This window comes from Apiospora marii, assembly GCF_038362585.1.
Source record: "Apiospora marii strain CBS 49790 chromosome Unknown utg000011l_segment0_segment0, whole genome shotgun sequence".
Taxonomy (NCBI): domain Eukaryota; kingdom Fungi; phylum Ascomycota; class Sordariomycetes; order Amphisphaeriales; family Apiosporaceae; genus Apiospora; species Apiospora marii.
The window spans coordinates 3,966,889-3,979,511 of NW_027117382.1; the positions used below are offsets into that span (position 1 = coordinate 3,966,889).

Below are 12,623 nucleotides of genomic sequence, written 5' to 3' on the forward strand. Positions count from 1 at the left end.
ATTTCGTATATAAACACCGGAGCGTTGCCGGATTCGAGGGACTGGCAATAGCTCTTGCAAATTCCATCCGAATTTGGGCACCAATGCGGACTTCCGCTTGCCCTGACGATATCCACGTGCAAAAGGCCTAGAGTAGTCAACATCCATGATTTCGCAAAGCACAATAACAATGTCGAGCGGCAACAACTCTATGCTTCTCGTGTTCCTCCTCGGCGCCCTCTCCTCCATAGCCCACGCCGCAACCTCCACCACCAAGACCACCACCAGCACCTTCCTCTTACCCTCCATCCCCACCTCAGCCTCGGAGCACATATACGCGATGCTCCTCACCGCGAGCGACACCACCACCCTCTGGGCCCTGGGCTGCCAGCCCGACCTCCGCGGCGCCGCGGCGCCCACCTGCACGGGCGCCTTCCGGCCGCGGCCCACGCTCACGTCTGGCCCGTCTACCCTGCACCTCGTCGTCGGGGGTGGCGGCAGCGGCGGCGAAAGTATCTATGACTGTACACGGGGTGCTGATGCCCCGGTAGTATTAGACAACAGTGTCAACGGCGGCGGCGAGCTCACCTGCCGCATCAAGACCGGTACCGCCACCAACACGTTTTCCACGACCACCCTGGCGGCCGCCGGCGCGTGGATGACGCCAGTTACCGTAATTGGCGACACGGCGGCGAAGACGACGAGTAAGGGGGGCACGGCTCGGGTACGGACCACGACAGTGTCAGTTACGCTCGCGGACGGGGATCGGGTGACCAGTGTTATGACGGAGACGGTCGGAGACGCTACGAGTACTACTACTGCGCCAGCGGCTACGACGACAACGGGTGGCGGTGATGGTGGTAAGGTTTGCAGGAGGGATGTGGCACTGGAGGAGAGGAAGGTTGTTGGTGGGGGCTCGGGGGCCGGGGACGCGACGACAGGAGGAGGCAACGGCGCGGAAGGAGGGAATGGGGGAGGGGTTAACCCGTCAAAGGGCAATAACAATGGCGGCGGCGGCGGCTGTTCGGCGGGAAGCAGGATAGAAAGGGGGTTTCTGTTTGTTAGTGGAATGGCTGGGATTTGCTTGATGATGCTGATTGTTGCGATATGAGACTGCACATCGATGTTAGATAGGTGTACATACTAATGCCCTACTTCACGATCATGGCAGAGCAACAGCGATATACAACCATATGACTAAGAGAAGATCGGCTTAATCCTACTTGCTTCTCCAAGGACAGATTAGACAATCAACTTAGTTGATATAGACGCCGATGACGGATTCATTCCTGTACTCACTCTCTCACGCCTTAAACTTCATCATTAACTTCCGTGAATACCTTCTCGAGGTAGGCCTCTCTATCTTTCTTTCATACGAATGCTCATTAGCCCTTAGCAACTATGAGCATTTTATTCATTGCTCCCTCCCTCTCTAGAAGACAGTGTCCACGTAAAGCAACCGCCGCCGCACCCGCCGAATGCCCCCAAGTGCCTGGACCGCCGCCATGGTCTGGCCGAAGTAGTCCAGACAGACCGCCTTCAGTGTATCGGAGGTGCGCGGGTGGAAGCAAATGCCGTATCCGGGCGTCGGAAGCGTGGCAGGCTGTTGTTGTTGCTTTTGCCGGAGGCGAAGGGCCCGCTCGACGTGCTCGGTTAACAGGTAGCGGGCACCCCATTCGGGGTTTGCAACGGCCTGGTAAAGAATGAGGGTGGCGCGTAGGACTAACAGGGTTAAGCGGATGCCTTCCTCCTCTTCTTCGTCCCACTTCTTCCTCTTCTTGTACTCGGCTTCATCCTCTTTCTTGCCCGTGTTGGTGGTCGTGGTTGTAATAGTAGTGGGGACGCGATCCAGGAAGCTGAGCCAAGCCTGCGACGACGCCGACACCTCGTCGCTGAACCGGGCCGCATTGCACGGCAGCGAGCCGAGGTAGATGCGAACAGCGGTGAAGGCGACACGGGGAGACGGGCTGGCAATGCGCTGCAGGACGGTCGGGTCGATAGACCATTCGTGTTCGTGTTTGAGCAGCAGCGGCTCAATGCTGGGTTCTATGTGAACAGGGCCCGACGGGTCGGCGTAGGCGGCGAGCATGACCTGCAAAGTCGGGTGTGTGCAACGTTAGCAAGGGGCTCTCCAGCTCTTCGTTGTTGGATGGGGGCTGGGCTGGGCTGGGCTTTGCAGGGACATACATACCTCGAGAAGTCGTAAGAGATTCTGGGCTTTCTGGTGGTAACGATTCATCTTGTAGTCGGCGTCGCCATCCTCCATGTTCTTGGGCGGGGATAAGTTCGCCAACGCGATGCGCAGGAAGCGTGCTAGAACCTGAATGCGTTCCATCCCCGAAAAGCGGTCAAGTCGCTTCTCGACGCCGGTGGCGAGGGTCTTGGCGCTGCGGACGTCGATGGCGACATAAAGTTCCAGCAGGTCCTTATCACGGGAGTATTCCTTGCGGACGTGGACGAGCGGCTGGTGGGCCTGGGCATCGTGGTTGTTGTTGCGCGGTTTCGCTTTCAAGACGCGGTGGGATTGGCGTGATGATGGCGTAGACGATGATGCGAGAGTGAGCTTTTCCAATCGCCGCGCCATCATGGTGGCTGCATCTAATCGGGTGCGCATTTCTTGTGTTAGCGCGAGCACTCGCGATCGCCGTGCTGTACTTTACACTTTCCTTCAGTGAGAATGGACAGTGGAAAGAAAGCAGACGATGGGAAACGGGAAAGCTAGGTCAATTGAGCGATCAATCGTGAGGTGAGGATGTTGGATGATGTAGTCGGGTGGTCATGTTACGGGTGGCGTCATTGAAGCCATAGATATATGTGTGCATTGGAAGAGCGCTGGGACTCCTGTCCGGGATGCTGTTTTTGTTCATCGGGATCATACGGAGTAACTACTTCTCCGTGATACGGCATTCTGCCGATGTTATCTGGCCAAGCTGTATCGATATCAAGTGCCTGAATGGGCATCCCACTGAGACTGAAAGAGTTCAGCGGGTCGTTTGTTCACAGCACTACATAGTGGTGCATGCTCAAAGAAAGCGTCCATGAATGGCAACAATTGCTGATTACCCCTGGCACTCATCCATGAGCAGTACCACTCACATACCACGCACGAGTTGTCGAGTTTGAGTCGCACTCTCAGGTATGGCTGCTGTGCCCTGCTCTGTGGATCGGTTACGTTTGCAGCAGGACTCTTTGTGATCACTACACGCCGGTTAGCTGGAGAGCAATATGAATTATCGAGTGAAAGTCTTTCCAATTAGTACGGAAACAGATAAACAGATAAGTATTTCACTACCATTCTTCACAGTCTACGCCCCGCGAATCTACGCACCTACATGACCGAATGCCCTCCCCACGATGCCGCCAACTGCGCCTGTCTCCAATACTCCGCCTGCCACAACACCTCTTCCCAGCGCTCCATTAAGAAATTGGCCTGCTCGACCTCCAAAGGCGGCAGCCCCCACCGCCGGACCAGCTCTCTCATCATTTGTTGCGCCGACTCGGGCAGGAGCTGCAGCTTCTCGACGTCGAATTGGAGCCACTTGTGGAACACGTTCAAGACGAGGGCGCTCTGGAACCCGTCGCAGCAGCAGCCCGCGCCGTGCTCCATGGCGGCCTTCTCCGGCAGGCCCGCCTCGTCGAGCGGGATCAGGCATCCCTGGACGTCGTCATGCACCTTCCGGGGGAGGGCGGCGGGGAACGTGCCGTTCTTGAGCGAGAGGCTGGGGTAGTGCCGCGTCACCCGCCGCGCGCGGGCCGTGTCCCGGGGCGCGAAGTAGTAGGACTTGGTGCGGTTCGCGATGTGGGGGACGCGGTGAGGGGGGGCCATGGCTGCGGGGAGGTGGGAAGCTTGCTGTGCAATGCTACGTGCACTTGGGTTAGCTGATGGTGAAGACGAAACAAACTTACCGCGTGCCAATCACAGGTGGTTCGAGGCAGGAATTGACTGAAGAAGGCTTGCCTCTCCTGATACCATTCTCGAGGGATATTTGTATCGTCACTACAACAAGCGGGGCTGAGTTTGGGTCTGACCTTTCTATATTACCCCTTTCAGGGCGAAAGAGGGCTATTGTCTCAACACAAAGACATTTTCGGGTTTAACACTCACTATACCACATCACAAAGAGGACGGAGACACAAGAGGTTTCTTAAATCATTGCTTTGTTAGGATTCATACTACGATGCTCAGAGAGAGCCAAGAATACAATTCGGAGAACTCGACAAAGGCGGGAGGGGTAAAAGAACCCCCCTTTACCAAAGGAGTTCCCAAATGCAACGATTGTGTGGACCGACACTACAGTCAAGGTCCCAATCAAAGTCCGTTACGGACCAAAAAGTTGACACTGCTCACGCTAAAGTTAGGATACATACCGTCATTACCATAGGCCACCGACGCCCGCTTTTAAGGGCTTTTTTGGGCTACTGTGGTTTCTGTGCCGAACACCGATGGGGACAAGATAAAAAGAAGAGGGAAGCTCATAGTCTAATGACCGGCCTCGTCCTCCTCCTCCGCCGTGGCTTGCTCCTCGGGCGGCGAGGGCCGCCGAGGGAAGCTCAGGCGGAATTGCCCCGGGTGCCACTCTAACAGTTCCTGGGCGAAGTTAGTACCGCGGTGCTCCCAGAACTGCAGGGGGTGATACATCTCTTCATCTAGATACAGGTCCACCCGAGAGCGGACCCCTCCGAGGAGGGATGCCAGTGAAGGGTCCGTAAGGGCCGCCTCGGCGTCCTTGAGGAAGACCGGGTTTGCCACGGGAATGTTGGGGAGTGTGCCCCAGTTAACGACGGCGACGTGCTTGATGCCGGAAGTCTGGGCGGGGCTCAGCGGTCCTGCGGCGACGTAGAACGTGCGCTCGAAGAAGTCCTGCCGGTTTCCCCAGCCCGGAGCAGGGCCGGTGGGCATGTGCAGGTCGTTATGGATTTGGAAGAGGTCCAAATCCAGGCTGAGGCGGACCCAGCCTCTGGGGGTAGGCATAGTGCCACCTGTAGCAACGCGGGCGAGTGCCCGGCTACCATTCACGCCCATGGTGGCATGAGAGTGAGGTGATAGCTTGCCATACACGGGAAGTGCCACGTTGAACACGTGCAAGTATTCCGCACGGCTCTCTCGACAAGCGAGTTGGAGCTCGATGGGGGATTCCAAGTGGTATCCAACGCGCACTGTCTGACGTGCCAAACGCCAGAGCCGCAATGCCGAGGCATCGCTGGGGTCAACATCTCCCGTGGGTGGGAGACCGATGAAGGTACCGTTGAGGACAACAGAACGATGACGGTTGGCGTCGAGGAAGGCCTCGAGCCAGATGTTGGCGCGCAACTCTTGAGGAAGCTCTAAGAACTTGGGGAAGTTCTTGGCTCCCTTGGCGTTTGGGAGGGCACGTTGGCCCGCGTTGGCTCCTTGAGCAGGCATGGTCAGTGGTTTCTGGTAATCGAGTACGTTAACAAAAGGTAAAGCTAGAATCAGATGGTTAGTACGGATTCCCGGTGAGGATACTTATCAATAAGAGTGACGAGTATTGGTTGGTTTCTTGAGTGTGGTGAGTGGTGGGGAAGAAAAAGTCAATCTCGTACAGGAATGCGGGTAGGTAATATACTCGAGGGTGACCGCTCCTGATAATATTGGACAATGGCCATGTTCTGCCATCCTGGCAAGGTATAAATGCTATGTTGGAGAACATAGGTATTGTAGGAAACAGTCGCCTTGTGGCAGTATACCTCACAAAGGCTTTGACTCGGGCCTGAGATAACCCCTGTCGGGTTCTGACGGGTCTTATAGCTCAGCTGTCATACTCTATCATCTTTATGGCCAGACCCCAACAATTCCCAAAACTGCCTTGGGGAGGGACGGTTGGTGTCGATTCATGCCTATACAAATTGCCTGTAGTAAGTCGTTGGACTATGTTTGGCAAAAGTGTAAGTGTCCCCAGCTGCATGGGCCCCATGTTCATGCTGCATGCGGTATGCATATGCATTCGGCTAACCAATTTAGGGTACAACAACATCGACGGGGCCAATGGCCGTCTGCCAAGACCCGTTGGCGCACTCTCGGTGCACGCCTCGTATGCCTCTTGGACACCAAACCCAGAAGACGTGGCCGGGGATTACGGTTTTGGCATACTTTAGTGCAATTAACGTAACATTTGGCCACCGTTCTGGGAGCTGCCACGCCTCTTTGATTGGGTGTATTGGTACCCTGCCGATTCGTATGGCACCGTCGGTCATATTCTAAAGTTTTGTACGCAAAGACAGAGATAGTGCTTTTGGACTACAAGGGGGGAAACAGTGGCGCCCACACTATAAGTCTGTGTATATTATGCCGATCTCTGCGATACCCGAGGGTCGCACAGAAATGTCTTAAACAACACCCCTCTCCCAGAACCATTCGCATTTCGCTTCTCCCCTTGGTTATACTTGTATGTTCTGCAAGGACTCAAGATTGCCATAATGTTGCCCTCCATTAGCGTCATCACCATCTCGCTTCTCGCATCGGGTCTCGCCGCGGCCCTGATTGAACCGTCAGACCGCGTCAACACGACCAGCGGGCTGATTGGCGGACACCAGGCGCGGAATCGGACGTCCGTCACAGAGTTCCTCGGCATCAAATACGCCGCCGCCCCAACCGGCGACCTCCGCTTCGCACCGCCAAAGAGGTTCACCGCGCCGCCAGGGACTTTCTATGAGGCTTCCGAATGGGTGAGTGACAAGCCTGCGCATCGACACAGTTCCTCCTACAAGCCAAGCAGTGTTGACAGTCACTAACTGAGCCCCCGGAGTAGTCACCGTACGTCTTCCAGTGCTGAAACCGTTCATATGAGCTTATGTGTGTGCGTACTGACGATGTGGTGGCGGTACCAGCGACTGCCCCGCCAACAAACCGCCCGTATCGAAGTTCCCAAACTTCACCGAGCCGTCGGGCTTGCGGGTCTGGAAGAACTTTGCGGCCCAGAATGACAACCCCTCATCCGAGGACTGCCTGGCATTGAACATCTGGACCAAGAACCCGGGCACCTCGGCCAAGAAGCCGGTGCTGGTCTGGTTTCATGGGGGACGTATGGTGCCAAGCATTTGACCCCTGACCGGACCCCTGCTGATGACGGTCTCCCGCAGGGTTTACAATTCCCGGTCCCCACAGCCCCTTCTTCAACGGGCAGTATCTAGTCGACGCCGAGGACGTGGTCGTGGTCACGGTCAAGTCAGTTACATTTTCACCCCATCAGATTCCCTCGAGCCCACCAAATTGACGTAGTAACCACCCAGCTATCGACTCGGGATCTTCGGGTTCCCCGGCGCCCCGGGCCTACCCCAGAACGCCGCCCTCCTGGACCAGCGCGCGGCCGTGGAATGGGTCCGCGACAACATCGCGGGCTTCGGCGGCGACCCGTCGCGCATCACCATCTCCGGCCAGAGCGCCGGCGGCGCCTCGGTCGACTACTACTCCTTCGCCTGGACCGCGGACCCCATCGTCGCGGGCCTGATCCCGCAGTCGGGCACCTCCCTCAGCTTCCTCCCCAACACGCCCAAGTACGCCGCGGGCCTCTGGCACAACGTCTCGCAGGCCATCGGCTGCGGCGGCGGTGTAAACGACAACTCCGGCGAAGCCTCGCGCGTCCTCGCCTGCGTCCGCGCCGCCAATATCACCAGCATTCTGGCCGCCGCCGCCAAAGTCCCCGCCCTCCCCAGCCAAGCCCTCCCCCAAGCAACCTTCCACCCCACCGTCGACAACCTGACCGTCTTCGCCGACTACGAGGCCCGCGCCGCCGCGGGCCGCTTCGCCCGCATACCGCTGCTGACGGGCAACAACGACTTCGAGGCCGGGTGGTACAAGCTGTCGGCGTACGCGGCGCGGATCAACCTGACCGAGTCCCAGTGGGACCTGTACGACGAGCGCGCCTTTGCCTGCCCCAGCGCCTACACCGCCGGGTACCGCGCGCGGTACGGCGTGCCCACGTGGCGGTACCGGTATTTCGGGGACTGGGATAACCTGCGCCTCTATAGTAGCACCGCGGGCTTGGGATCCCGAGGCAGCGGCGCCTACCACGGATCCGAGATCGAGATGGTCTTCGGGACGGCGCAGGACGTGTCCGGTCTGGAGAGCAGTTGCAAGGAGGCCGCCACGTCGCGATATATGATGGGAGCCTGGGCCGCATTTGCACGGGACCCGGAGCGTGGATTACTTGCGTACGGATGGCCTATATACAATCCAACAGGTAAGTTTTGTATCCCATCCCAGGATGACAGAAAGGTCACTTGCTCATTAGTATGGTGACATCTATATATATAGCTGCCACTTTAGTTCGATTGGGGGGCCAAAACAGTCCCGAGCCGAATTTCGTGGCACCGAGCACATACGACAGCTCTTGTCCCATCAAGAACGACCCGTTGCCAGGCCGTGGTGCCTTCTAATGCCTAGTAAGCAAATCAGACCACGGATGATGGGGAAGCATGGGATATAGGGGTAGATACGGCAATACATAGTATCATAATCGTCGGTCGTATCATCTTTGGGCCTATTAGAGCGAGCTACTACCTCTACAAGCATCCCTAATTAAGCATTTCAAGGCAGTGTATTAGATGCCTGTCTGCCTTGATCTAAGGACGGGGGGGGGGTCCAGAGTGCACGAAAATCTCGCTTGGTCCATCATATCATTGTATTGAGCTTCTGATATAAGAATCAACTTTCCATTATAGAACACCACTGTCTGCGAATATGATCCCATAAGGAGGGTCGAATCAATTTTAATCTAGTATCAAGTTATGATCTATGCTATGATTTGTGCGGTTATGATCCCCCGTCTCGGTAGCTCTTGTTCATGTGTGTTCTCAATGCGGCAATATGGGTCAAGGTGATCTTGACTCTTTCGTATGTTTTGATCGATCATCAAAGTAGATGGCGATATGACCTTTGGTCAATGAGCTATGAGTGGCTGTCTCACTGATCATCATCCTCCAGATCATGTTCCAGAATCCCGAATCGGGGCTCACCGAGGTAATCTTGGAAGAGCATTCCAACAGATCCATGGAGGATTTCTTTCAGAGTGGACTCGTCGAAGAAACGGAGATCCAGGTAAAGATGGTAACGTGAGGATACCCCAGTAAACGTATCGTCGATATATTTGTAATAGGGTAGGTGATTGAGGAAAAATCCCTCGATCAGGGGATTCTCATCAGGCTGGCTCTCCTCTATAGAATGATCGGACTGATCGGACTGATCTGACAAGCAGTCTGCCTCCAAGTCTAATAACCAGTGAATAACCATGAGGCGCTTTATGGAACTGGTCTGATCCGTCCTCAGTTGACCGGTTAGTGGGTAGGAATCCCAGCCCTGAAAGCCATCGAAAATCAAGTCCGGCTCGACTTCAAGGGCTTCCGAGTCATCCAGCTCGACGAAGACGTCATGCACCAAACTGATGTAGACCTCGCCTTTGTAGATCACCTCACAGCCATCACTAAAAGCGTGGGATATACAGTAGCCGTTTGAATCTTTGCTCATGCTGTAAACATGAAGAGAAACATCGTATATGTGGCGCGCTGCCCGGCGGCTTTCTCTGCTGACTAAGAAGAGAGCGCTCTGTCGCATCTGAGGACTGACATGGATTGATTTTCTGGAGGAATTCCAGTGACTGTACATGTGTTGATGGGACGACCCCAAGATTAACAGCCGCTTCCCGGAGGCCACAAGGGCAGCCTCTCGCCAGATGGCATTGCGAATCTCAGGTGGCAGTTTGGAGAATTGGGGGAAGTCTGCGGTCGCCATGTTGGTGAGGCTGCGGCTTCTGGCCAGATTGTATTCGCAATCTCCTGCCTGATAAAGGCAGCAGAACTCGTCTGCGGAACGAACCATGTTGGGGAAATGTACAGCCAATCGAGGAGATGTCCGCACAAGATCAGATGTGAGAGTGTCGTCGGCTGTGTGCTGTTGGGGGTGAAGAGAAGATGCAGGTAGAGATTTGGGCCAGCTTGGCAGTGTGGCAGAGAACGCCCAGCTGACTTATCAGTCTGATTTGGGCAGAGTAATATTGCCACTTGATTTGATCAGATGTGTGTTGTGCGTGGCGAGGCACGGTAGACAGGTTGGAAGACAGAAAACTTGTCGCGGAGGGGGGCAACATGTGCTTGGTCTGGCTGTTTCTTTCTGGCTGCTCCTTCCTGTTTCAGTGAATATGAAGTTGTCGCCCTGAGTTGGTGCCTTGGGCCGGTGGGTACCTGCTTTGCTCTTGCCTCGGAAGGGTTCTGTAGGACGTTCTTGCCCACTTCTGTTATTTCATCCCGGGGCTAGGGAAGTGCACCGTTCCTGAGGAATGGTGATGGCCATGAGCGAGCGCATGGCCTGATGTTCTGTTCCGAGGTAGGTTGATGGGCAGATAGTTCACCCATTTTCCTTGGGCAAGAACCCCGGTGATGACTTGTTTTCCTCGCATTGATGAATGATGTCGTTACTGGGTCGGCCATGAGTCACCGTCATGGGACCCGTGTAGTGTACCAAGAAAAGTGCCACGTTAAATGGCATGGCTTATGTTTCCTCGATTGATCCGCAGTTTAAACATGCATTTGATGTGAGCATTGAGCTGACTACGGACATTGGTGTTTCTCACTCTTGTCGACAATCTGCCTCCCTGCTGCATGCATTTGTCCTTTGGTAAATGATACAATATGCCAAGGTAAGTGTTTTGTAATATCTCCTTCCTGTGCATCTTGGTCAACAGGGCCATAAGGGGGGCATCTGGAGATCCTCATTGTGGGACCTAATACCTCTCCCACTGCCTACTCCCTCTCCATTGGAAGGAACGCTGTGCAGGCCGGCATAGGTGGGTCGTCGTAGCGGCCCTTTCGCGTGCCCACCTGTTGACATGCACATTTGCAAGCACATTCAAAAGGAAGCTACAGTGGAGTTTGGATCTGGCAGAAACCGACAATGTGTTGCGGTCTTTCAAACATTGAGAGATTCGAAGCTTGGGGAGCTCGGTGTACATTCCTGAGAGAACCCACCAAGCCCCTTTCTATGCATGAATTCTTGTACGCTTTCCAATTCATGGCATGTGAAATGGTCATTGACGAAGTAGAAACAGTTGGAAGCTAGGTAAGTGGTTTGATACACCAAGGTCGGGAAAGATAGACAGGCCAATGTCAGCCATCCACAGGTTCAACACCTATTCGACCCATACCATACATAGGACCCTAGTCTTTCGCAGTTACTCTAAGCAAAAGTTATATACAGGAATTTGGAAACCTGGATGTATATCCCTATGCAACACTTGTTCAAATGTCAGGTCAAAATGATCGAACATATGGCTCGGTCGCATTGATACGGAGCTACCTATAAACATACAGGAGACACAAGTCTCAAGACCACAGTATCTTGGCAGCTTGAATGATGCAACGGTTCCATTCAAGCACTATAGTTCGCTAATTTGAGACAATGCTCTTGTCATGGACATCTCTAAATGCGTTGTCAAGCCATGATGCTTCGAGCCTTCCCTACAACACACCCCAATCTCACCCCCGCCTGTCACCCGTCACCGAGTGCATTTCAGCTAACACCCGCGAATTTCGCTCCTCCAGTCCGCTTCTATCTAGCCTGTGAATAGAGCCGGACCGGGCATCTCATACTTCGTGATAGTTTGGTAAGGATTGAACAAGATGCCCGGGTGATCCGCCTTGTAGAGCGCCGTGCCCAGCGTGCCAGACGGCTTCGCGTTGCCGGACCCCGTGATCTCGATGTTGAAGCACTGGGGGTAGTTCTGCGCCCCGTTCAGGGACCCAGCGGCGTGCAGCGCGATGATCTCGTGGCGGAAGACGTAGTTGCCCGGCGCGATGCTGGCGGGGATCTTGCTGGTCCAGGTGTTGTTGTTGGCGATGAGGTCCTCGGACGCCCAGCGCTGGGTGCCGTAGTCGATGCCCTTGGCGTCGATCTTGACCCACGCCAGCTTGGTCGGGTCCGCCCGGCTGCAGTCGCCGTTGCAGGCCGCGAGGTAGCTGAGGACGGGCCCTTGCGCGTGCGGCCACGGCTGCCGGTTGGCCGCCTCCCAGTAGAACTTCATCGAGCCGCCCGCGGGCACCGTCTTGGTCAGCTTCCCGGGCGCCGCGTTCTTGTGGCAGTTGATGGCCGCCGTGCCGTACTCGGTCGGCGCCACGAACCCGATGTCCAGGTTCTCGGCGTACCAGGCCGCGATGTCCGGCACGGACCCGCCGTTCTGCTTGGCGTAGTAGTAGTCGAGCAGGAAGCCCTGTTCGTGTTGGCCGTTGATCCAGAAGTCGGTGACGAGGCCGTGGCCCGCGACGATGCTCGCGAGCGCGCCGAGGAGGGGTAGTGAGGTCTTCATCGTGGGAAGGGGTACACTTCGATTCCCGATTATTTGTCGTTGGACGGTGTGGAAGTCTGAAGAAGAGAAGCAGTTACTCGGAAACGAAATCAACTGCAGATATAGGTATTTCAAGCAGAGTCTTAGTCATGCCTCAGTGGTGATGCCAAGGACGAACGGCTGATCTAATAGGCGGAAGTTCATATTAATAAAGAGTGGAACCTCACGCTTAGGATGTAGGTGGGTGGAAACTCATGATTTAGGTAGGCGATTCCACTAATGGGAGTTTTCATTGGTGGGCAGCGCTCTCGTAGTGTTATCGTTTGTATTACCGGAATGGGATAAACGGCG

General features: G+C 55.4%; 7 protein-coding genes across 7 annotated transcripts; 2 read left to right on the forward strand and 5 right to left on the reverse strand.

Moving 5' to 3' along the window:
• Positions 1–169: 169 nt before the first annotated feature.
• Positions 170–1,090, forward strand: PG985_014394 (uncharacterized protein; the record flags this gene model as incomplete). The annotated part of the gene is made up of 1 exon (XM_066834160.1): positions 170–1,090. One exon carries the CDS (start codon positions 170–172, stop codon positions 1,088–1,090), a length of 921 nt encoding a protein of 306 aa, XP_066678900.1.
• A 321-nt stretch (positions 1,091–1,411) lies between these two features.
• On the reverse strand, positions 1,412–2,566 carry PG985_014395 (uncharacterized protein; the record flags this gene model as incomplete). Its single annotated transcript, XM_066834161.1, has 2 exons — positions 1,412–2,071; positions 2,171–2,566. The coding sequence occupies 2 exons, from the start codon at positions 2,564–2,566 to the stop codon at positions 1,412–1,414; spliced, it is 1,056 nt and encodes a 351-aa protein (XP_066678901.1).
• Positions 2,567–3,307: 741 nt separating this feature from the next.
• PG985_014396 (uncharacterized protein) lies at positions 3,308–3,805 on the reverse strand (the record flags this gene model as incomplete). Its single annotated transcript, XM_066834162.1, has 1 exon — positions 3,308–3,805. The coding sequence occupies one exon, from the start codon at positions 3,803–3,805 to the stop codon at positions 3,308–3,310; it is 498 nt and encodes a 165-aa protein (XP_066678902.1).
• Positions 3,806–4,459: 654 nt separating this feature from the next.
• PG985_014397 (uncharacterized protein) lies at positions 4,460–5,383 on the reverse strand (the record flags this gene model as incomplete). The annotated part of the gene is made up of 1 exon (XM_066834163.1): positions 4,460–5,383. One exon carries the CDS (start codon positions 5,381–5,383, stop codon positions 4,460–4,462), a length of 924 nt encoding a protein of 307 aa, XP_066678903.1.
• A 1,034-nt stretch (positions 5,384–6,417) lies between these two features.
• Positions 6,418–8,376, forward strand: PG985_014398 (uncharacterized protein; the record flags this gene model as incomplete). Its single annotated transcript, XM_066834164.1, has 5 exons — positions 6,418–6,666; positions 6,920–7,022; positions 7,081–7,165; positions 7,231–8,180; positions 8,267–8,376. 5 exons carry the CDS (start codon positions 6,418–6,420, stop codon positions 8,374–8,376), a joined length of 1,497 nt encoding a protein of 498 aa, XP_066678904.1.
• A 526-nt stretch (positions 8,377–8,902) lies between these two features.
• Positions 8,903–9,727, reverse strand: PG985_014399 (uncharacterized protein; the record flags this gene model as incomplete). Its single annotated transcript, XM_066834165.1, has 1 exon — positions 8,903–9,727. The coding sequence occupies one exon, from the start codon at positions 9,725–9,727 to the stop codon at positions 8,903–8,905; it is 825 nt and encodes a 274-aa protein (XP_066678905.1).
• A 1,816-nt stretch (positions 9,728–11,543) lies between these two features.
• PG985_014400 (glycosyl hydrolase family 61 protein) lies at positions 11,544–12,293 on the reverse strand (the record flags this gene model as incomplete). Its single annotated transcript, XM_066834166.1, has 1 exon — positions 11,544–12,293. The coding sequence occupies one exon, from the start codon at positions 12,291–12,293 to the stop codon at positions 11,544–11,546; it is 750 nt and encodes a 249-aa protein (XP_066678906.1).
• Between the last annotated feature and the right edge of the window lie 330 nt (positions 12,294–12,623).